General features: G+C 44.5%; 1 protein-coding gene across 10 annotated transcripts in view; it reads left to right on the top strand.

Moving 5' to 3' along the window:
- The window catches only part of RBFOX1 (RNA binding fox-1 homolog 1), a 2,034,214-nt gene that overhangs the window by 269,576 nt on the left and 1,740,512 nt on the right, over nucleotides 1-24,126 (top strand). For all 10 annotated transcript variants that reach the window (XM_038540446.1, XM_038540439.1, XM_038540440.1 and 7 more), the window contains exon 3: nucleotides 13,300-13,359. In XM_038540446.1, the coding sequence (XP_038396374.1) occupies nucleotides 13,300-13,359 (60 nt within the window). The remainder of the gene's footprint in view (nucleotides 1-13,299; nucleotides 13,360-24,126) is intronic.

The following is a 24,126-nucleotide window of genomic DNA, read 5'->3' as shown; positions in this document are numbered from 1 at the left end:
CTGATTGGATTCCACTCTGAGCAGCTGCAGGGGCTGATTGGCAATGGAGCTTGTGGGAAAACATCCCCAGCTGCGTGGGTCTCAGCTTTGCCTGGCACTGTTTTCTTGGGATAAGTGCCGACTGAGCTTGCAGATCTTTCTCAAGGACTGAGAGAAGTGGCTCCTTCTCCCCGTGGTGGTTCAGACTTCCCCACTTAATCACCTGGGTGACTTGGATGCTGCCCGATGCCAGGCTGCCAGCACGACGGGCATTAGACCAAGGCCAGGACTGCTTGGCTGGGCTGACTCCTCCAGCTGGTCCTGCTTCAATACTCGTTATTCTCTTTGGGAGGCTCTTAGCATCCAAACATCTGCTTTATGTGGGTCTTGAGCTCCTCATGTGTGCCATCTTTGGGGAACAAGTAGAAATGTTATCTTCCGTGGTGTCTGATGCTGTCCTGGCTTTGCTCTTGGGGCACTACCTTCTGATCCTACTGCTGGCCAGAGGGATCAGGGACAGCCACACTTGGGGTTAATTAAAGGTAAATTGGTGGCATTCCAGCCAAGGGCAGCCCAGAGGCAGGAAGCTGTTGAGCAGATGGCATTACATTTATGTCATAACCCATCTTAATGATCCCATTCCTCAAAGGGCAGAGCCTGGAACAATATACATAGAGGCAGGCCCTTCCTTGTCACTTCTCAGTCTTGCAGGGGTGAGAACAGAGCTTTCCTGGGACCAGCCCTAAGTGAAGGGCATTTCTCTCTATCTCAACTCCTCCTGTGAGGAGGTCTGTAGACTGTAATGGTTCAGGGAATATCATCAGTGTGGGCAGGGCTGGGTGTTGTTGTTTTTTTTTTAATGAGATGGAAAGGGTCATTTGTCTTCCTAGGTAAGGTCAAATCCTCATGCTAACAACCCTCAGAGATTTCATTTGGCTGGATCCTAGGGCTGCCATGGACTTGTGTTTGCATTTTCCTGACAAAAATGAAAATAGGGACTAAAACATGAGCCTGATTAAAAATGCTGATTCAGATTGAGTACCTCTTATGTGCCAGGGATTGTACTATGTTCTGTGAGGAATAGAAATGTGGCTAAGACCCAGGCCCTACCTCTAACAGGTTGTACTTGTTAGGAAGAATAAGCCATTTGCATGATTAAACACTTGTTCATTGAACACATGTGTATTGAGTACCTGCTGTGTGCCAGTGGGGGCTGTGCTGTGGGTAGAACAAAGCATCTGTGGGACATGGATGGGACACAGTTCTGTGGGGGGAGGCTGTCATCCTATTAATAATTATGCAAATAATGCCAATAACTCATGCAACTGAATAATCCCAAGCTTTAGGAAGTGCCACAATGTACATTATGCTGCAAGAGTGTGTCACAGAGAGCCTTACCTAGTGTAGTGCATTACAGGAGGCTTCCTGGAGGAGGTGTTTGGTTTGCAAACCGAAAGCATATATAGGAGTTCAATAGTATAGAGGAAGAGGCTGAAGAGTGTACAAGGGGCAGACCATATGCATGGCCTTGGCTCTCTTAAGGCATTTGGACTGCCTATGAACAGAAGCTACTGAAAGCTAGGAAGCAATGTGAGCTTCAGGAAAGGAACTGAGGGTGTTCTAATGTAGTCAGTGTAGTTGAAAGCAAAGCTGAGAAACTCATTTGGGGTTTATGCACGATGCGGGGATTACATTTAAGCAGCAGTTGTTCTGAACAGAAGGCGGCTTCTAATTGCAGTTGTTCAGCATCGAACCCACATTCAAACTTGCAATTATTTCCCTGTTAAAAGAGCTGATGGTTCCCTCTTCTGCAGGAAGGCAGTCTCAAGGGAGCCCTAATCCCAGGGACTTGGCTTACACCCTGGGTCCCCTGAGTATTTAGACCACATTCCCACGAAGCTGTTCCTTTTGGCGGGCCACAGATTCAGACAGGACATGGGACACAGGATAGAGACAGGCTGGTGAGAAGGAAGGGCATCTCAGCAAGGACTTTGGATGCATCCAGAGCAGCTGAGTGATAGGAGACCATGACACAGCTTAGCAAAGTCAGTATCTCACCTTCCAAACAGGGCCGGCTGATAGCATTGACAATTGCCACGGATTGAGGAATTAATGTGCTATTATGATCCCTGCTCCTTTAAAGATGAGGAGACCAAAAGAGATAAGAACTCTCAAAGTCACATATCAAATCAAGAGCAGAGCTTGCATTTGAAGCCAGGCTTGTCTGAGTCCAAAGTACATTGTCTTAACCTCTACACCATGTTATATCTCAGGTGGTCCTGGGAAAGGCAGTGGCCATTCAAGCTCCAAGTATCTATTGAGTAGCTCAGGAAGGAGAGCAGGGAATGGAGTCACAGAGACTCTTCCCTTATCAGCGATGTGTCTTTGGGCAATTTGCTTACCCTTTCTGGGCTTCATTTGTAAGATAATCTAATACCATTGATAATATGATTATCACATTTATTGGAATGTGCCAGGATCTCTTCTCAGAACTTTACACACAGTAACTCATCGAGCCTCACAGCAGCCCTCTGGAAAAGGTGCTGTTATTACCCCCATTTTATCAGAGGAGGACACTGAGGCATAGAGAGGTTATATGACATGCACAGGATCATACAGCTAGGGAGAAGTCCAGCCTGGCTCCTGAGCTTCTTAGGCTATTTCAGAGATCAAACAACATGCTTCACCCACAATTCTTGCCACAGAATGCCACATAATACATAGGTTGGGGACATCCATGAATGCTGTTTAACCACTCTGAGCCTTAGTTTCCCTTCTGCAGAATGGAATGATAACATTTAACCATTTATTGGGATTTTATGATTGTCTCATTTAACATCCTCCTTTGATGAAATGCTTATCCACTTTTTAAATGGGAAAGCCAAGGCTCAGGGAGGTGGAATGAGTTGTTCAAGGTCATGCATTTATTAAAAGATAGAGCAGGATCTCCAATGCTGGGTTGCCTGAATCTAGAATCCATGCTCTTAGCCTCTGTAGTGTCGTGATTCTCTGGTTGGTGCCCTCCTTCTTTGCAGATACTTGTCTTCAGGACTGTCTCAGGGCAGTTACATGGAGTTCGGTCCACATCCCTGTAATCAGCTCGCTTTGTGCTCCAGCTATCCCATTTCTGCATAAATGGCCCGTGATGTCATGCAGGTCACTGACAACTTCTCTCTCAGGAACCCTGAAGAAATCCTGAGCAGATTGGATAAAAAGCCCTTGTCAGACATCCTAATTTTAGTGTTCTCCCTCGTGATTCCATTCAGGAAGTATTTATTTAACACTTCACTTGTTTTGCCATTCTCCCCGACTTCATCTTGCAAAAGCTCCCGTAATAACCCATGTCTCCTTCACCAGCCCCATGCTGTTCTCGTCCTTGGAAAAACTTGAGTGCTGTGTTCAGCATCTTGAGCCAGAAAAATGTCCGAGTTTCATCGTGCATCACTAATGCCCTCCTTTATCTCCATGCGGCGTCTCCTAGAATTTTTACGGAGACTTCTGTATGTCCTCCCTTCCCTTGTCTCATTAGCTCTCTTTCAGACACTGTTGCCTATGTGCAAATGGACATTTTTTCATGCTGTAAGTTTCCTTGCAAGGGCATAGCGATGAAGTGCTATGTCTCTCCCAGGCTGGTTTTTACCATCCCTCTCCAGCTTCTATTTTCAAATATCTCCCCTTGTATGGCAGCACAGGCAGGTGAGCTGTTCCCTCCTGAAGGACAGTTACCCTCAGGTGTGAGATGCCATCCATGCACCATGGGTGGGCTAGGAGGCCATAGTTCATTGTGCCTCACTCATGACGTGAGACTGAGATTCTCATTACGTTGAGGGGGGACTGAAGTTATGCTATTGTTCATGCTTGTTTTTTGATTCAGTGAATTGGTAACTCTATTAGACATTCCTGATACAGACCCTATTAATTTAAATGGCTTTTGAGATGAATAGAGGAGAAAGTTTCTCTTGATTGTACAGATAGATGTATGTCAAAGTCTGTAGTTTTATATATTTATTTTTATCTGAAAAAATAATATGGTCAAGGCACCAGAAAGGGTTAGAGGTTGGGTTGGTTGGAATTTATTTGGTCTTTTAAAAATAAATTGGGGTAAAATTATTATAAAATTAACCATTTTGAAGCGAACAATTTAGTGGCACTTAGTGGATTCACAGTATTGCACAATTGTCACCTCCATCTTGTTCCAAAACACATTCATCTTCCCAAACAAAACCCTGTATCCACAAAGCATTATTCCCTATTCCCCCCTCTTCCCAGCCCCTTGAAACCAATAATCTACTTTCTTTCTTTACAGGTTTCATGCCAGTGGAATAGTATAATATGAGGCCTTTTATATATGCCTTATTTCACTTAGTTGTCAAGGTTCACCTGGGTTGCAGCATGAATCAGAACCTCATTCCTTTTTATGGCCGAATCGTATTCTATTGCATGGATAGACCATGTTTTGTTAATCCATTCATCCCTTGATGGACATTTGGATTGTTTCTACCTTTTGGTTCTGTTTGGGGTTTTTAAACTTGGTAGTCATTGTCCCAGATCCATGCACTTAGATGTTATTTTCTGTGTGAATATCCTAGGTCTTGATTCACTTGCCTCTCTTCTGAGAGAGCATTCAGAGGTATAGGAGCTGCCATGGTAAATGAGAACTACAGGATCTCATAGTGGGGAATCTGGCACAGCTACTTGCTGATGTCCTGCCACCCAGTGGGCTGACCTTGACTCCTCGGAAGAGCCCCCTCCCGGACAAAGACAGCATTTATTCAGGGCTTAGACCAGTGGTTCACAGCCTACCTGTACATTGTCGTGACCTGGGGAGATTTAAGAATTATCAAAGCTCTAGCTTCACTTCAGGAAAATCTGACATGATTTGTATGGGGTCAAGTCCTAGCATTTTTTGTTTGTGTATTGAGTAGGTTAAATAAAGGCCTTCAAAACACATATCCAAATCTTAACCCCCAGCAGGAACTGGGAAAGAAAACTGAAAAAGTGTGTGACATGCCCCACTGGTTGCTTATCGTAACAGACAAGACAAAGGCATTTTTTCAAAAGTGGTCAGACAGCCTAAGGAATGGGAGAAAATACCTGCAAATGATATATCCAATAAGTTACTTGTACCCACAATATATAAAGAACTCTTACAGCTCAATTATTAAAAGACCAATTTAAAAATGGGTAAAGGATCTGAATAGACCGTTCTCCAGGGAAAATATACAAATGGTCAACAAGGACATGAAAAGATGCTGGACATGATTAGTCATCAGGGAAATGCAAATCAAAATCACAATCTAGCATCATCTTATACTCCCTGGAATGGCTACAATAAAAAAACATAGGTAATAACAAGGGTTGATGAGAATGCAGAGAAATTGAGACACTCACACACTGCTAGTAGGAGTGTAAAATGGTCCAGACCCTGTGGAAAAACAGGGTGGTGTTTCCTTGAACAATGAAACATGGAGTTACCACAGGACTAAACCATTCCTACATTGTGATACGCTCCTAGGTATATATCCAAGGGGATGGAAAACATATGTTCACACAAAAATATTTACACAAATGTTTATAGCAGCATTATTCATGATAACCAAAAGGCAGGAACAACCCAAATGTCCATCCACAGATTAGTGGATAAACAAAATGTGGTCTGTCCATACAACATAATATTTCCCAGCCATTTTTTTTAAAAGAACGATCCTGATATGTGTGTGCTATAACTTGGATCAACCGTGACAGTATTATGCCAGTCACAAAATACTGCATCTTGTGTGATTGCATTTATATGAAATGTGGTCATCTAGGGCTAGAGTGGGGATATAGAGGGATAGGAGTGATAATTAAATGGGAATTTTTTTTAAGTGGATGAAACATCCTAAAAATGCCTATGGTGACAGTTGCATGTATCTGAGTACACTAAAACCAACTGAATTGTACACTTGAAATGAATGGTATGTTATGTGAGCTTTATCTCAATAAAACTGTTAAAAGGGGAGCTGGAACTGTGGCACAGAGCCCAAGCCCTCTCCAGCTTCCGCCACATAACTAACAGTGTGATCCTACATTGCAACACATAGTAAATGCTCAGTTAACTGTGGTTCTGCTTTTCTGGCATTATGTTTTAGGAGGCCCTGGCATTTCCTCGGTAGCTGTGTCAGGCTTAGCATTGCCAGATGTGCTCTGCTCAGTGTTCGCATGATCGAGTGGCTTGTCTAAGGACCGTAGTCCTCTATGGATCCCCATGTAAACAATGGGCAACCCTCTGCAGTGTTCCAGTGACATGGAAGGCTGGAAGGGTGTTTCAGTGGAAATGATATGAATCCATTTGTACTTGAAGACAATCCCAGTGATATAGAATGGAGGATGAGCAGAGGAGGAGGGAATGGAGTCAAAGAGGCCTCCGTGGAAGCCACTGCAGTGAAAGTGAGCCGGGTTCAGGCATGAGCGCTGGGGGTGCACTTCACGGGTGCAGCATCTCACATGTAGGACAGAACGACTTGGTAACTGATTGGATGGACAGGTGGGAATACAAGGCTAACTTTTGCAGAAATGAATAGAGGAGGGTTAGGGGCCACCTGGATAAAGCTGGAAAACTTAAGATTACATGAGGGCGAGGTCAGATGAGGCCAGGGCCAGGGTGGTACATGTGGGATGTGATGGGGGAGAAACAATGGACTCCCAATGAGAGAGATCCAAAAGATGGGCTTCCCCAGTCTCCTGCGTCCTGGTCTGCCCATGAGGAGCTGCTGGTTCCATTCTGTGACCTCTTCACAGGGGGGTCTGTGGGGTGGTGGCAGAGGTTGATAGGAACGTACCACAGAAATGGCCTCACTCACCCATAGGATTTGTGAAAAAATTTAATGTGTGCTGCAACCTCCTGCCTGAGGTCCTGGGGTTTGTGTGATGCTTTCTTCACCACAGGGTCAGGAAAACTGAGAAGCAGTGTGGCCTGGGGGATGGCACAATGGCTTTGGATGCAGAGGTTCCAGGATTCAGACCTGAAGCTGCCTTCTTGTTTAAGTTGTGCAATGCTGGGTGCATCACTTAACCTTCCTGAGTCCAGTTTACTTGTCCATTGCTGAGGATGGTAGCTCCCTCTTTCTAGAAACAGGTAACATCGTTACCTCTGTCTTCTTGATGAAGGAATTCAGGGGCTAAGAACTAAGTATCTTGTCCAAAGTCACGTGGCTCACAAGTGGAAGAGAGGTGGTTTGGGTACTGCTGGTCAGACTCCAGAGCCTGTTTTCTTCACTGTTATACTAAGCCTGTCCCTTGATAAGGAGTAGCTACATAAACTTGGTCACCTAGGCCAGTTCTCCTGGGTGTCTAAACTTTGACAAAGTCCGCAACTGACTGGATAGAAGAGTCCTCCTGTAAGATCAACCTCCCTCATTTTACTTATTTTACAGAGAGAGATGCTGAGGCTCAGGGAGGTTAAGTAACTCTCCCAGAGTCACACAGAAAGTGAGCCAGAGTCCTACCTTGAACCCAACTGTACTGGACCCTCTCTGTGGCTCTTCTGCTTTCCAACCCTGGCCTGCAAGGGGTCATTTTGCTGAATCCTGTTAACCCTGTCCTTCCCAAGTTCACACTCTGCCATTGGGCCACCGGGCCAGGGTCTCCCCTGGTGCTGCCCTGACTGATGTGAACCCGGTTTTCCATAGCTGCATATTGATGCCTTAGACAACAGCCTAGTGTTTCAGAGGAGTCTGCATGTTACAAAAAAGGGCAGCAGGTGTTATTTGGGCTAAATTGACCTTGAAATTGATTTCTTTATTTTATGACTTACTGAGAGGAGATTAATACTTTTTTTTTCCTGCAGTCTGAAACAATTTACATGGTAATAGAAGGCATAGTCAGTCAAATAAATTGCTGGAAGTGGTCGTGTTCCAAGGGAAAAAAAAATACAGAGCTTACTCACATTGATTTCTTTGCCCTGGGGAGAAGCAGAGATTTTAACATCTGGGAATAGGGAGCTAAATTTTATCTCTCATTTTAAAAGCAGAGGACTTGAAGAGCTTAATCTGACATTTACACGGAATTCTCTAAGTTGAGGGAAACAAGGGAACTGAGTTCCTTGCTGAAGGTTAACGTCCATTTTCTCAGAAGGACTCTGGGTGGTTTGATCTGGAGGTGGCAGGTAGATACCAGACAACATTTTCAGAAGATGGGCCTTGGGAAGTTGGCTGCCTCACTGCCTTGCTGTGGGGCTCTGGCGGTGACTGGTGGTGGTGGGAGGCTGGTGATGTAAGCTCTACCTGGGCCCAGGTGGAGTTGCCAAGGAATCATGTGAGTGGAGACTCTGCTTCCAGATTTCTAGGCTTTGCCCTGTGAGTGTCCTCCCCAGAGGTGGGATTTGACTTCAGCTGGTACATCAATATGCACGGGTGGGTATCATTTCTGACTGTGTTGGAATGAGTTTGAGACTGCATCTCTGGGCTCACCAGGAAAATTCGGTCCTCTATTAGTACTGCCTGCCTTGGGAACACAAGGGGCAAGTATAGTTTGTGTGCCATACCCTTGAATTTCCATGTAAAAACCTTTAAAATATTCCCCCTAATAGCCAGCATTTCTGCATTCAGACCACACTGATGGAGCTCTTGTCCTACAAAGCAACTCCAAGTCATTTACCACATAATGTGAGCTAATTTTTTTTCAGAAAATGTCAAGAAGTGAATCTCTACCCAAAGGGCTCTGCTAGCATTGTCATATGTTATTCCACTAAATTATTTTCTTTGCGAAATAAAAGTTTTAAGGTAGAATGAAAATTTTTCATTAAAAATACATACCCAGAATATACACAAGTCAGAAACATAAAATCCCCACTTCTCTACTATTCCATGCTGCTCAGCCAACTAACTCCTATCTCCAAAATTAGCCATTTATTTTTACCAGTTTCTTATCTATCTTCTAGAGATTTCAGTGCATACACTATATATGCATATAATCTTAAAACAAAGAACAGATTGTGGCATACTATATGAACCACTCTGCTTTTTACTGTTTTTCTCTATCAGTCCGTATCTATAGCTGCCTCATTATCTTTACCGAGGGTTTCTAGATGCACCATGACTGATTTAGTTGGTCTCTGAATAATGGAAATTTGTTGCTCCCAATATTTTATAATTAAAAAAATGCTTCAGTGCATATTCTTGGCATTGGTCATTTTCCACATGTGCAGACATTCCATAGCAGAAATTCCAAGAAATGCAATTGCTAAATCAAATATTAACAAGTTTTAAAATGTTGAGCAATGTGTACTTGCACCGTGGATTAGAATACATGGTTCTCCACACTGTGACCAGCTTGCTACCTGGCTCTACTTTCATCTTTACCAATCTCAGTAAAAAATAATACATCACCTTAATTTGCATTTCTTTTATTATGGGTGAAGTAAAGGATCTTTTAATGTGTGCAACAGACTTTTGCATCACCATCTGCTTTGTGAGCTGTGCATCTCCCTTGCTCGTATTTTTCCTCCGACTTCTTTGGTGTTTTCTTATTATTTGAGGTAGCTCTTTATAAATGTAGGAAGCTACCCCTTTGTTTAGTAAGTTAAATTTTTCCATCTTGTCCTTTGTCTTATATACTTCATGGTCTGTCTTTTCACACAGAAAACTTTGTATTTTTTATTCATTTTTTTATGGCTTTGGGTTTGGGTCATAGTTAGAAAGGTCTTTAGCACTCTGAGATGATAAAAACCTACATGATTTGATTATGCTAGGTCCCCCAATTGGTTCACACATTGAGGAGTTACTCTGATTTTTTGCTTTTAGCAAATGCAGCCTCCACACTATGGTGGAAATGCCTGTTGACTGTGATCACCTAGGGACCATGATCTGGCCTCATAAGCTCTTCAGCCTGCCCTGTTTCAGCATACAGACTTCTCCAGAAGTATCACACCCTTGTGGTCAGGACATTTCTGGGTACAGAGGGCCTGAGAAGCCTGGCAGACATTTAGAGTTGAACCTCACCTGTCTTCCCCAACTGGTATCCCTGTAGGTCTTACTAGTTCCATCCATGGGAACCTACCATGCCCCCAACCCACACCACAATTTCTGTTCATTAGCTGTGGTCTTGGACTTCTGTTAATCTGAAGGACAAACCCTTTCAAGGTCATTTTTATGCAAAGAATGTGACATACAAATGCTTTCTATCATGCTCTTTGGGAGCTCACACCAGTTCACACCAAATCCCCTAGAGGGTGATGCTGAATGGCTCTGTGGGGCTCTCTGGCTTGGTCACTGTTTAAACTGGCTCAGTCCTCACTATTGGTGATCCATGTCCTAGCTTTTGAAATCTGTAAACCAGGGACAGCCTGGTTGGCTCAGTGGTTTAGCGCTGCCTTTAGCCCAGGGCCTGATCCTGGAGACCCCGGATCGAGTCCCATGTCGGGCTCCCTGCATGGAGCCTGCTTCTCCCTCTGCCTGTGTCTCTGCCTCTCTCTCTCTCTCTTTCTCATGAATAAATAAATAAAATCTAAAAAAAAAAAAAAAAAAAAAACAAGACACAGGAGGGCAAGAATTCCAAGGGCAGAATACTGGACTTCCAAGGACAGGGATGAGGCCCAGAGAAGGGGTCAGGTATCCTTGGGACAAAGGGAAAAGAGGTGGGTAGCAACTATGGCTTGCTTAGGGTGGTCCTAGTCTGTGACTTGGGAAAGGGTGATAGATCTTCTCTTTCTTAATTAAAAATTTTCATTAGGATGGACCAGCTTGAGTCAAAAGATGTTGAGGTTTATGATAAGGACTCAGGGAGACATGTGAGGCCTTCTAGAAACCAGAACAATGTCAGACAACCACTGCCTCTCCTCCATTTGAGAGATATTATCTCTTATCTGTTTCTGTCTTAGAACTTACATATGTGCTTGTCACTGTGTTCAAGGTAAGGGTGGAAGACACAGGGAACTAGGTGTAGAGTCAGCGCTTTGTTAAGTATAATACGGTGACTGTGTTAAAGAGGGTGAGGGCTGCTAATCCAAATGGGTGTGTGCACAATTACAAGGTACAAAAAGGTCTAGAGGTGTCAGAAAAAGTCTTCTGAGGAGAGTGAACTGAGTTGGTGCTATCCCCACCTCTTGGAGGTGAAGGCTCCCAACTAATAAACATGAAGTGGAAGTACCACAAGGAGGGGCATAATCGCTAGGTAGGAGCCTGGGCTGCTGGCTGGTGGGAGAGTGTGGGCAGTTAGGAAAGGGCAAAGAGAAGGAGGGAAGTCTCTACAGGGGGCAGCTGGATAGGAGTTCCTTGGGTGACATGGTTCCCATGTAAGATCATATTTGAGCATCATGATATTTCCAGCCCCTGTACTCTCATCACTGTGGTAGGAATGGCTCACTTAGGGTCTCCCTTCTTCTTTCTTCTGGTCAGCTTCCTCTGGAAGGCCTAGTTGTGGCTCAACCCAAACATCACCTTCCCAGGGTAATGGTTCCTGTGAAGCCAATACTGGCTTTGAATACAAGTGCTTTGGACCCGTGAAGCCCAAAAACCATCTCCATGTGTCTTGGTCCCTGTTCCTGAGAGACAGTCCATGGTTGGTGCTTATTCGGACAGGTGTGCGTCCCTAAACCAGCTGGAACTAGGCAGGGGGATGGGTCCTTTTCAAAGAGAGGACCACTCAGGAGACAGGAACCCCAGGGGATCTGTAACACTTGGACCTTGTCTATTGGGTGAGATCTGCTATGGGCCTGAACTCCTCACTAGAGTGTAGTTTTTAGTTGGCTCATTTATAAAATGGGGCCAATAAGGAAGCAATTCTCAGGCCAAAAACATTTGTCAAAGGAGAATTAGTGGATCTGTCTGCAAAATCATGCCTTTGGCAACATCTTCCTCCTCCTCATCTCCCCTCCCAGGCTGCTGCTTTAGGCAGTCACTGGAAGGCCGGAGGATGGGGGGCATGATTTGTGCTTAAATTCATCCTCCCCTCCCTCCCTGAATTCATTAAGCATTTCAGTAAACTGAGGAGATGGAATGGGGATGGGGACCATCTTCCATGTGGTAGAAGGAGGGATACAAGCAAAATTTTGATCTTCTGATCGCTGGATTTTTCCATGAACAGTGTCTATGGCAAAAACTGCAAAAAAGGGAAACACCAAGGGGTGTCTGTCCTGTTGGGGCAAGTGAACAATTTACAGAACTCTGTGCGGGGTCTGAGTGACTTGTGGCTAGTGAAGGACTGTAGGCAGCTGCTTCTCTCTGTGTCTCTCTCTCTGTCCATCGCTTATGATGTCTATGTCTGTTTATATCTCTGTCCCCCTCGCTTGTGCATGAATGCACACACAATGTTCTCTCTGCCCAGGAGGTTTAAAAGGTGACTCCAGGTCAAACCCCAGTGACTTTCCGTTAATGACAATTTGGAGCCTCAGGCACTGCTGCCAGTTTTAAGGTGGGGGCAGCTCCCCAGAGTCAGATGATGACTGTTTGTAACAGGCCCTCATGTGCCATGCCTCATGGAGAAGTAGATAAAGACATCAGGAGTAGAATACAGCAGCACAGTAAAGATCCATCCCTTCACATCTGGGCCCAAGCCCTGGCTCTCCCACAGTACCTCTACTGGGGTACTTCAGATGGGTTCTCAGCTTCTCTGCTTCTGTACATGGGGCTGAGATAGACACCTGCTTCAAATGTCCTTGTGGGGAGGGGGGCAGTGTTAACAGAACAAAGCTACATAAAAAGCGCTCAGTACACTGCAGTGCATGTGCTCCAGGAAATGGAGCTGTTGCCAGGCGAAGGGTGGAAAGTGCACCTGAGCCAGCCACAAGGCAGCTGCGTGTGGCCTCAGGCTAGGGTACACACTCAGAGAAGAATCTAGATCAATGCTGCCTAGTAAAGGTGTCAGGAGAGCCATACATGTAGTTTCTAGTAGCCACATTAAAAAGTAAAAAGAAACAGATGAAATTAATTGTAATAATATATTTTATTTTAAATATTCATGGTATATATATTGAAATATAATGCACTTTATTTCTATATATCAAATATTATCATTTTAACATAATCAATATAAAAATATTAATGAGATATTAATATTAATGAGATTTTACAATCCCTTTTTTTTCTAATTAGTGCCTTCAAATGCAGGTAATATGTACTTGAAACAAATTTCAGCTCAGATTATTCCCATGTGCCTGATGGCTGCCATATGGGGCAGTGCAGGCGACCCCTCAAGGAATTAGGGTGGAGAGAGGGAGAGAAAGTACTGAGTAAATGTGATGAGAGATCCAGGCTCATGCTAATCCAGGTTATTCCAAATTAGAACTTTGTCTTCAGCATGCTTTCCTCCACCTGGTTTTGTTTTTGTTTTTGTTTTTACCAGGACTACAAATGTGAGAACTCTGCCCTCCTCTCCAGTGCCAGGAACAGTCCACAAGACTCAGTAAGTAGAAGCATTTTGCTGAACGGATTAGATTTAGAAACCGCTTTTGCATCCTTTTCAGCCTCCTTGGTCTCCATCATCAATCACTCGGACTGGTTTTTACCTGAAACTGATCTTGCTAGAGAAGTAACTGGGTTTGAGGGGAATAAATGTTCCTCGACACTCACAGAATTTCTATTAGGAAACATGGGGCCAGAGTCTCAACCTATGGTACATGATATGAAAGCTGAACACCTCCCCCAGAGAAGGGTCAGACCTACATGGGGGACAGGTCTGAGGGAACAGTTACTGGTAGAGGGGCCATGGGCTGGTCTCTTTGCTTCTTGATGAGGAGATAGATCCCAAAGCAGTGGAAGGAAATTTAACATTATTTGATGGTTCCCCTGGTAAAGACAGGAATGCTTATGAGTGCCTTGAAGCCCCATGTCATGGTGTAGGATTTGGGTCAGTAAAGCATAGGACTGTGAATGGTGCTAGAAGGATTCTGGTGCCCCTCTGTGTGTCATCCAGGCATACAGGGGGCAGGGATGCTCCCTGCACTTACAGTTTCAGAAACACCCCAGCTCATCCTCTCTGGGATGTGGGAACTGTGTGGTACATTTCTAAACTGTGTTCTGTTAGTTTATAGCTGGTGATCGGGAGATGATTTCAAGGGGGCACATAGACCCTCTGTAGTTGCTTTGTATTAGTCACGATGTGTTTGGTTTCATGATTATCTTTATACCAAGCGATATTGGCTTTCCATTTATGATAGCCATATGAAATTTTTTTTGAAAATACTTCTTAAAGATGTGAGTTGACTTAGAGAAGGGTACAGACTAAGAGTTTGGAGGTAATACATAGATATGGCAAGGCATTGAGAATTTGGCAAGCCAAGAAAATGGCTGAGAGGAAATTCTTTTATCAAAGATGTTCACGTGACCTTGGGCAGCATCTGTGCATGTGCTCTATATTTGGTGTGCTCCCAATCTATGCTGATACTTGGTGCAAACTGGACACTCTAAGGATCCATTCCTTGGCCTCTATCTGTTCCCCCAAAATGACTCTTGAAGCTGGGTTTTTATCATAAACTCATTGCTGGATCACCTGAAAAAAGTGTTTACCTGTGACATCAAAGGGAGGAGGAGGAGGAAGATGAAAAATGGTAAGTGACAGCTATACAGCTGGCTTTCTTGTCCCACTTTGCATCTGACCAAGTATTTCAACTCTGTGCTGAGACTGTCCCCTCAATGACCCCCTCAGGTAAGTGCTGTGTCTGTCTTCATTTTGTGGATAGGGAAACTGAAACTCAAGTCAAGAATGTGCCCAAGGTCACACAGCCTGGCCTCCCTCTCTGGTCCACTGTGTCCCTGGGGCACAGTCCATAACTCCACAGCAAGTCTGTGTGATAGTCTTCCCATTTTGTCAACACAGAAATGATTCATGCATCAAAAAAAGTGTATTGTATGTCTTGGCACATTAAAAAAAAAAGTACCTTAGAGTTTAGCTGTTAAATAAAAGGACAAACATTATCCCACAGCTTCTCTGGGTCAGGAATCTGGGAGTAGTTTAGATGGGTGGTTCTGGCTCAAGGTCTTTCATGAACTGGTGCTACCTTCATCCACAGACTTGAGTGGGTTTGGGGGATCCACTTCCAGGCTTCCTTATGTTGTTAGTGACAGGTGGCTTCAGCTCCTCCTTTGTAGATCTCTCCATAAAGCTGCTTGAGTGTCCTCCTGACATGGCTCTCTAGGAGGGAGAGAAAGCAAGGCAGGATCCATGATGCCTTTTATGACCTCTCCTCAGAATTCATGTGCTTTCATCTCTGCCATCTTCTGTCCCTTACGCAAACCCGATGAAATTGTGGCAGAGTGCTATACATGAATGTAGATACCCAGAGAAGGGATCACTGGGGGCCATTTTGGAAGTTGGCTACTACACTTTTCATGATCTTTGAATAACCAAGTCTTGTGGTTGCACACAGGATTCTTGTAACCTCACACCAGGTCTATGAATAGTAAACCTAAAAATAACAAACCCATTTTGCAGGTGGAAAATGAAGTATTAAACAAGGAAGTGACTCATCAGGGTCTTGAAGTTGGCCTTGCTGGGCAGGAGTTTTTGAAGAGAAGGATGTAAAAGTGAGGAGAAAACCCTCCTCTTTAATGCTCATGCCCACAATAGGACCAAAGGTGGCTTGGGATCTGTCCATTTGTCAGGATCTTAGAAGAGCACCCCCTCGATTTTCAGCTTTGTTGGATTGAGTCACCTAGTCCCTGGCCTGGAGCCCTACCTCATTAAAGCTGATGGTTCTGTCTCCTGGAAACAAAGATGCCATCCTGTTAGTTTCCCCCCCCACACCCCCCCCGGAAGCTGAAGAACTTCAGAGGTTTTGTGAGGTCAACAACCCTAAGCCACTCCTTCTTCTCTGTCTTGACCTTCACAATGCTCCCTGTCAAGTTCCTTCTGGCTGGAATCCATGGGTCAGCTTCTCAGCCTAACACGTCATAGGTAGAAGCAGTCATTTTTGTGACTTCTGTTGGTGGCAACATGTGGTGACCAATGATTCTGGATGGCACTCTGTCTCACATGTTTCAGAGCATAAAACATGTTTATTCTTTGTTGCAGTAATCACATTTCTAGAAATTTACACCTTGGGGATGAATAGATGAGTATGAAAAGCTGTGTTTGTATATTTGTTGAGGGATGATTGTATTAGCAAAAAATTTTAGTATATGTGCTGCCGAAGCGAGCACTGTATTAGCAAAAAATAATAGTAATAAAGTTACAGCCTCAAAATCCATCAATAAGGAATTATTTTAAGTAAGTTACATGCATCCATAAAGTCCAATCCAAGCTGCTGCTAGAATTTCATGATGAGGATTTATGTTTATAGACTTGGAAAGATGCTCATGACATATTGTTGAGTGAGAAATACAGCATATATCATATGATTCCAATTATGTGCAATTATATTCATATATCTCCCTTTCTCTGAATGCAGAGAGAGGTGTCAGAAAGGCAGATGGGGAATTCAACTAAATTGGTGGTTTTGCATTTTTCTTTGGACTCTCCAGTTTTATTTATTTATTTTTTACAGTGAGTGGTTATTCTCCTTAGTAGTAATAATAATGTTGATAATGACTATTTATAAAATTAAGCAGTGAATCTTGGGGGCTGTTAAGTGAGGGTACTCAGGGCAGCTGATGGCATTTTATTAAAGTTTTATTCTTACTTGTCATAGAAATGCTACAGTCCCCTTGGAAGAGTGAAAATGCAACTCATAAGACTGAAGCAGGGCCTGGAGACCAACTTTTTGGTCCTTTTGGCTGCTCCAGGGGCCAGAAAGCCTCAGGCCTTGGCATCTTGCCACCATTTCACCCACTGCCCTGCCCTGTGCTGCCACTCAGCTCCCCTGGTTCTGACCTCTGGCTTTCCAACAAATATACTACCTCCCAGAAAGGGTTTTTCCTGGACACAGCAGATGCGATTCTCTGGCATCCAGAATCCAGGATGTAATAACGATGACAGCCAGCATTATTGGGCACCTAGGAGGTACCCGGCATTGTGCTGAGAACTTCGAATGCATTATCTCCTTTATACCCCAGAGCAGCCTAATGGAGGAAGAACTATTTCTACCCCTATTTCCACAGGTGAGGAGTAGGCTTAGAGTCTTATCGCAATGGGTGGTGGTTCTGGGACTCATTCCGATTTTGACTATTTTCCTGAGCTGAGTTGCAAATGAGGGTAAGGCCACCCAGTTATGCTTAGTGGTGCCAGGAACATTTTTGGGAACATCTTAAATGTGGGGTTGATTGTGGAATCAGCAGGTAAGGTGAAAATCATACCTGGTCAAAGTTACCTGTTAAAGATAACTAGAGGATGCCTGGTTGGAGGCCTTTCTACCCCTTGATACATCTAAGACTGCCATACTTCCTTCAAATATTAGAACAAAGTGAGGTCTTTGCTTAGATGCCACATGAAATGGTTGTGTTGAGGTGACATGGTGGAGGCATGACATATACCTGTCTTTAAATATTGGGATCATCTGTGGCCAAATGGTCACATGATGGCGGTCGCTTGGGAAATGAGGCTGAATGAGAAACTTGCAGATTTACACTCTATTCTGGAGTTTACTTTGGAGTGAATGTGTCCCAAAGTGGGTGGAGGTGACCCTGCCTCGGTGTGAAGAACACTACTACTCTCACTTTTTTAAGAACACTGCTACTCTCACTTTTTTTTTTTTTTTTAATTCTCCTGGAGTCCTAGCACAGTTAAGTGGCAGAGCCCACGTTTCTACTTGGTTCGGAGCTATCTTTCATAACCTCTCTACCCTTCTGTAGTAGGAATACGCTGTATTCACTTTATTTTGCTGCACAAGAAATTGCCAGAAACTTAGCTTGAAGCAACACCTATTTATTATCTCAGCTAACAAGCGTCAAGAATCTGGGAATGCATGGCTGGGTCCTCTGCTCAGGCTCTCTCAAGGCTGCAATCTAGGTGTCAGCCAGGGCTGGGGTTTCATTTGGAGCTTGGGTCCCCTTCTGAGTTCAACTAGTTGTCAGAGGAATTCAGTCCCTTGAAGTTGTAGGATGGAGGCCTTCTCTTCTGCTCACTGAAGCTGCCTGCAATACCCTGCCACATAGCCCTTTTCATAGGGAGTTGACAGCATGGCAGCTTATTCTTAAATATGTCCTAATATAATCACATGCGGGGCATTCCATCACATTTTCTATTGGCTAGAAGCAAATTACAGGTCCTGCCTCTACTCTAGTGAAGGGATGATCTATGGCATAAACCTGGGTCTGTCCACCCCAGATACTTGCCTATGAAGGTCCTGAGACATATCCAACTTTCTTGTCTTGGGACCAAGTGCTCTGCTCCAGCATTTTTCTGGCCAGCATCCTCCTCTTCCCCAGGAAAGGGCTCACAGCTCCCCCCAGACATCAGCCCCTACAGCAGTACTGGACTCTCCAGCCTTTCTGACCTCCCCAGGCATGTGGGTGTCCTCCTTTCCATGTCTATTCTGTGGGACACTCCCTGCTGCAGCCTCCACAGCAAATGAATATTTAATGGAATGCTGCCACCTTTTGGAATTTAGCAAAAGTGATATGTGTTGTTTAGAGCGATGGATATGAAGGTCTAGGAAGAAAACACCGTCCTGTTCCTTTGTACACACCCCCGTGCATGCACATGCAATCACTCAGCCTTTATTCCTGCTAGCGATTGACTAAGGTTTGATGCCAGATTCCAGAAGGAAAAAAAAAAAAAGGAGCCAGTCTCTTCTTGAGGCAGGTTTGTTCGTCTTTTATACTCTGGTTCATAATCACTGTGAGTGCTGACAGGCCTGTGCTGTTTCACACTCCAAGAGGCAGCAGAATGTATGAGCCGGAGCCTTGGTGCATTGGGCTGGATTTTGTCCCTGGTTCTGCCTCCAGCCCTCCAAGGATTTCAGCTTCCTTATCTACCTTCCAAATGTGGGTCTACCAGGCTCTTTCAGCTGTCAACCCTGATCCCAGGTTGTGATGTCTGTAACCAGGTATAGAAAACAGGCAACACTGCATTTATAGATGCCAAATAGGAGTGCCGCTAAGGCTACTTCTGTCCTCCACAGGAAAGACCGGCATTGTTAATTAGTAATGGGTAGTAATTAGAGGATAGGGGTAGCATGGGTGCCATCCCAATGCCAGGTATCTCATGGGGATGCACAGCAGCCAAACCAGAGCTGCCTGCTGCCCATGCTTCTACCTAGAACCCCTGGTTTCCACAATTGGTGTTGAGGATCCCCCTTGCCCGTCAAGACTCTAAGTGTCACTTCCTCCATGGATCCTTTTCTCACCACTTGTTCGTGCCACCACCAAACTTTACGTTCTACCTACACAAAGAAGAAATCAGATTGTGCCGCAATTACAGGTTTCTTTCTATTCATTTTCATTCCCTCATTCATGGCAAGCCCTTTGAGGGTAGGGTCTGAGTCTAGTTCATTTTTGTATCGTTCAACTCTCCACAGTGACTGCAACAGAGTTTAAGGGGAGGGGAGTGAAGAGAGGGACAGATGACAAGGGGAAGTGAGAAAGGAGGTGAGGGAGGAAAGGAGGAATGGAGAGCAGAGGGCATCCAGTGGATGAAGAAACTCACCACAATGGAGCATAGACTTCAGCATGATTCAAATTCTAGAGGAGCGGATGTTGGAGAAACAGGCATGCCTCAGTGGTCCTTGATGGGCAGGAGTTGAGTTTTTGATGTGACTGGCATGGGGCTGCAGAAGGGTTTTAAGTTGGTGATTGTCTCTATCTAATTTGCATTTTAGAAAGATCTCCCTGGGACCTAGCTTAGGATCTGAGTGACTGGAGGAAGCCTTGGGTGCCTCTTGGGCATATTTCACTCCTCCACCCCCACCGGAGCAGGCCTCCGGAGCAGAGAGGTCACCAGCTCGGCACCCAGGCTTCTAGGCACGCTCCACTTCTCATCGCTAATATGCCTTTCTGTAGCGTCTGCTCGGCAGAAAACCAAGTGTGTGGACGAGATAACAGCATTAAGAGCAGAAGGACAAAGCTGATACTCGGGGCAGTGAGACATGGAGGCTTAAATTCTTTCCCTTCAAAATGTTGCACATGATTTTGGCCACGTGATCCTGATTAAAGCAAGCCAAGCTTGCCAGGATGAAATGCTAAGTGGTGCTTGCGACCTCGGGCACAGGGAGTGCAGAGGTCTGCTGCTCTGATGAGCATCCCTGCCATTTCTCCCCACCGCTTTCTGCCAGATAAAAGAGGGAAATCTATTTAGCGATTTTTCCAAATCCCTGAGGATGGCTGTGCCCCCTGGAGACACAGTGATACTGACAGGTTTCCAATGTTAGTGTGAACTTCAGGTTGGGATTGAGGGTCTTGTCTTCTCCCTACCTCCTGAAGCAGTGTCTAAAATACAGTGAGTGCACAATAAATACGTGTTAACAAAAGTAATAATTGAGTGAAAGCATCAGTCTTACTGACTTGGAGCACTTCAGAATGTTTCTTTGTGCCCCTTCCAAAGTCAGTACTATCTCTTCCCAACTACTCTACTTACTTTTACCACCAAAGATTGATCATGCCGTTCATGAATTTGGTGTAAACCCCAACAGTCCGTGTGCATCTTCCTCTTTTCTTCAGCATCATCCCTAGGACATCCAGCTATGTTACTGCATGCATCAGGAGTGGCTTCCTTTTAAAAATGTTGAATTTAAATGGTTGAATAATATTTCATTGATTATACCACCATCCTCTGAAATTATTGAGCATTTGGGTTGTTTTCAGTTTGAGGGTATGTGTACTCTTACGCCAATTGTTTGGTGGACAAATGCACCCAGTTTCTCTTGGGACTATTCCAAGGGATGTATTTGATCATATTATGGACACAGATTTCGTTTTAATAGGTGCTACCCCCAAATTTTCCAAAGCAGTTGTGTAAATTACCACTCCTACTACCAATGAATATAAATCTCCCTTTCATGCCCTTTAAACACATATGTTGTGAACTATCACAACGGCTCAGAGGGGCAGGTGTGGTTATTGCTGCTCCCAGTTCAGAAGGGCACACCGAGTGTCCCCTAACTTGGTGAAGGCTGTGTAGATAGTCAGGGATATTGGGGGCCTGAAGCAAGGGTGCCTCCTGCATGGCAGCAGGTCTTAGGCACAGTATACCATGGAATCTGAGCAAACTGCCATGGAGAAGCTGGAGGGCAGCATGGCGGAGTGTGTGTGTGTGCTCCCCCTGTGAACCCGAATGCACACCTTGACCCTCCTCTCTGCCACTTCCTTCTTGTGTAAGCCCAGGTAAGCAGCTGGGCTTTTCGTGTGTGTAAGATGGAGTTGATAAATCAGGTTGTCATGAGGATTAAATGAATTAATATAGGTAGAGCCTTGGGGGTGGGCACTAAGGAAAGGTTAACTCATTAGTATTTCAGCTCTGCCCAGTTTGAGTGCTGGACTTAGCTCCTTAGGGAGGAGGGCTGCCTCTCAGCCAACTCTAATAGTTGTCAGATGGGCTACATGATTCTCCCCCGCCTTCTCCTTCGCTCAGAAGGGAGCTGGCTCTCCTGATGAAATCTGGAATCTAATTTTGAGCCCCGATCATTGGTTTCACAAAGCCTGCTGGGGTGCAGCCCGACTGGTCCCTTCTGAAATGAGTCTCTGCTCTTTACTGCCCCTAATAAGAAATGCAGTCTGTTTGCTCAGGGTTTTACCCTTTATAGAAATGGTCAGATTCCTTTCTTCTCCGCATCTCCATTCCGTAAATCCATGCCAAATATTGATGTTTGATAACTACAAATATCACACATAGCTTTTAATCAAGAGAAACGGAGGGAAGATAAGGGGAGTAAATACGTCTCTGTAAGGTAGTTCAATATTCTCAGTAACGATTTTGCTAAGAAATAAAATGAGGGATGGGGGCGGGCAGGGCTCTGTGATGTGTGTCAAGATGGGCCGGACCACCTTGAACATGCTGGACCATGCCTGGGCCCGCACTCCCAGCCAACAGCTTGGATTGAAGTTAGATGTTCATTACCCGGATTGGTAGATGCCATCTCATTTTACAGAAAGGACAGATGTATTTTAAATGTGAATTTCCAATATGCCATCAGTTTATCCCATTACCAGCAAAATATATCAAGCTAAATTCTGTCCTCTGTTGTCCTTTGTCTGAGATGGGAGTGGAATGTGAATGCCTACCATCCCCCACTCTAGAGAGAGGTCAGCCTTCTGGAAGCTGACCTCCCCACTTTTATCCATCAAGGTTGTATTTCCCTTATGTGGGGACAAAGGGCAATAGTATGATCCTAGAAGATTGCTGGGTGTCAAGATATTTGGCCAAGTTTACTCCAGGCCAGAGCTTAGTCAAACCAAGTGAGACCTCACCATCCAAATCCAAACCCCAATAGATCACTGCTACCTTAGCACCATCCCAGTGCCTGTGTGTTGTAGGAGCCCAAATCATTCTACTTGAGTGAGTGAATGAATGAATCAGTTGGTGGGCTTGTCTCTCCACCAGCAACATTGCTGTTGTTTTGTTTGACGTCTACTTTGGCTTTTCTCATCCTTCAATAAATAGCCTTTTGTTTTGTATTTTGATGCTCTCAACTTTTTCTACTTGATAAAAATGATCAATCTCAGAAACCAATGTCAACCAAAACTAGTGATCCACCCACCCACCCACCCACCCATCCACCCACCCACCTATCCACTCACTCACTCATCCAACCATCCACTCATTCACCCATACACCCATCTATCATTCCATTTGTTCATTCATTCATCCATCCAATATTGGGCACCTACCATGGTCCAGACCCCCGTGTAACTGCTGAGGCTGTAGTAGTAATATAAGACACACCTGGCTTATCCTCCTAGAGCCTACAGTCCAGTAGGGAGTCCAGTAGGGAGGCAGAGATTAAGCATACTAGAGGATAATCATAATAGAGATGGGGGCATGTGAGGGATGGTGCAAATGAGGGGATTTTCATTCTTAGATGTCTGCAAACTGCTGAGATGACACCAGAATGTCAGATCCAGTTCGTGGGACCAGTTTGGACTATCATTTTGTGGGAGGAAGCCATTCAGTACCAGGGCCATAGTGGGACTGTGTTTATAGGGCTGGGATTCATCAATGTGTGAAGGCATGAGAGAGTATTTGATACCTGGGTGCTGCTTTACCTATTTTCAGATTAGAATTCTTGTTTTTTTTTTTTTTTTTAACTCCACAAATCAAAGTAGGTGGGGTCATTTTTTCCCCATTCACCATCAGGCAAGTGGATTTATATTTGGGTATCAGAAATCCTTTCTGATCCCTTTGTCTTCTATCTCCCCTTGCAGGGTTCCAGCATCCCATCAGCTCCTAAAAACCTCCCCTTCAAGGGGGCTATGGGAGTGAGTATCAACCCCTATAGGGACTCTGAGAAGAAAGTCCAACCTTTTTCTTACTAAAGTTGGCTGCCTCTTGTGAAAAATTCTTGTATGTTCTCATGCCTACCAGGTCTGTTTCCTATCTTATCAAAGATTCTTTCTTGGTTTGGGAATTGTGTGTCAGATGGGGGGCTGCATTCTGTTACATGCAGCCTTAGACTTGCATTTTTTTTTCAACAACTAGAACTGTAGATGTCTTTAAACCAGAAGAAGAAAGCAAATTTGGGCATGGGTTAAAAACAAACTCCATCTTCCTCCAGGTGCCCCTTGGGGACTGTGCAGGAGGGCTCTGGACATGTGGTGGGAATTTTCTACGCAACTTTCATCTTTCTGGTTTTCCTGCCTGAGTCCACAGGGATTTCATAAACATTATGTTGCTCAATTTCGGTTCAATGGCACGGAGTCATTCCAATGTGTTCTAATTACTCAGACATAAATGATTTCTGGTGCACTTTAAATGATTTCAGATGCACTTTTGTCTATCAGGCTGCTGATTTATAACTCCCTGGGACTTTGATGTTGTGCTTCATTGATTTCTTTTAAGGCTCTTCAGAGGTATATTTATTATAGACGATACATTTCCCTGTTCATTTGCTCCATAATTCTGAAACACTCTCATTTTCCACTTGTCAACACTTCATTTCTACCCTCTACACTTAGGCTGTCCCAATAGCAAGGAGACACATTTATTGAGTGCCTGCTGAATGCAGAACCAGGTACTAGATTCTATGAGTGAGTGGAGATACACAAATTAAATACACACTCACATTTCTTCTAGTGGCATCCTTATAATTTACACAAAGGGACAACACACACACATTCAGTGATGTGACAGGGGAGAAAGAATACG

This window comes from Canis lupus, chromosome 6 (assembly GCF_011100685.1).
Source record: "Canis lupus familiaris isolate Mischka breed German Shepherd chromosome 6, alternate assembly UU_Cfam_GSD_1.0, whole genome shotgun sequence".
Taxonomy (NCBI): Eukaryota; Metazoa; Chordata; class Mammalia; order Carnivora; family Canidae; genus Canis; species Canis lupus.
This window is presented reverse-complemented; position numbering and strand designations above follow the sequence as displayed.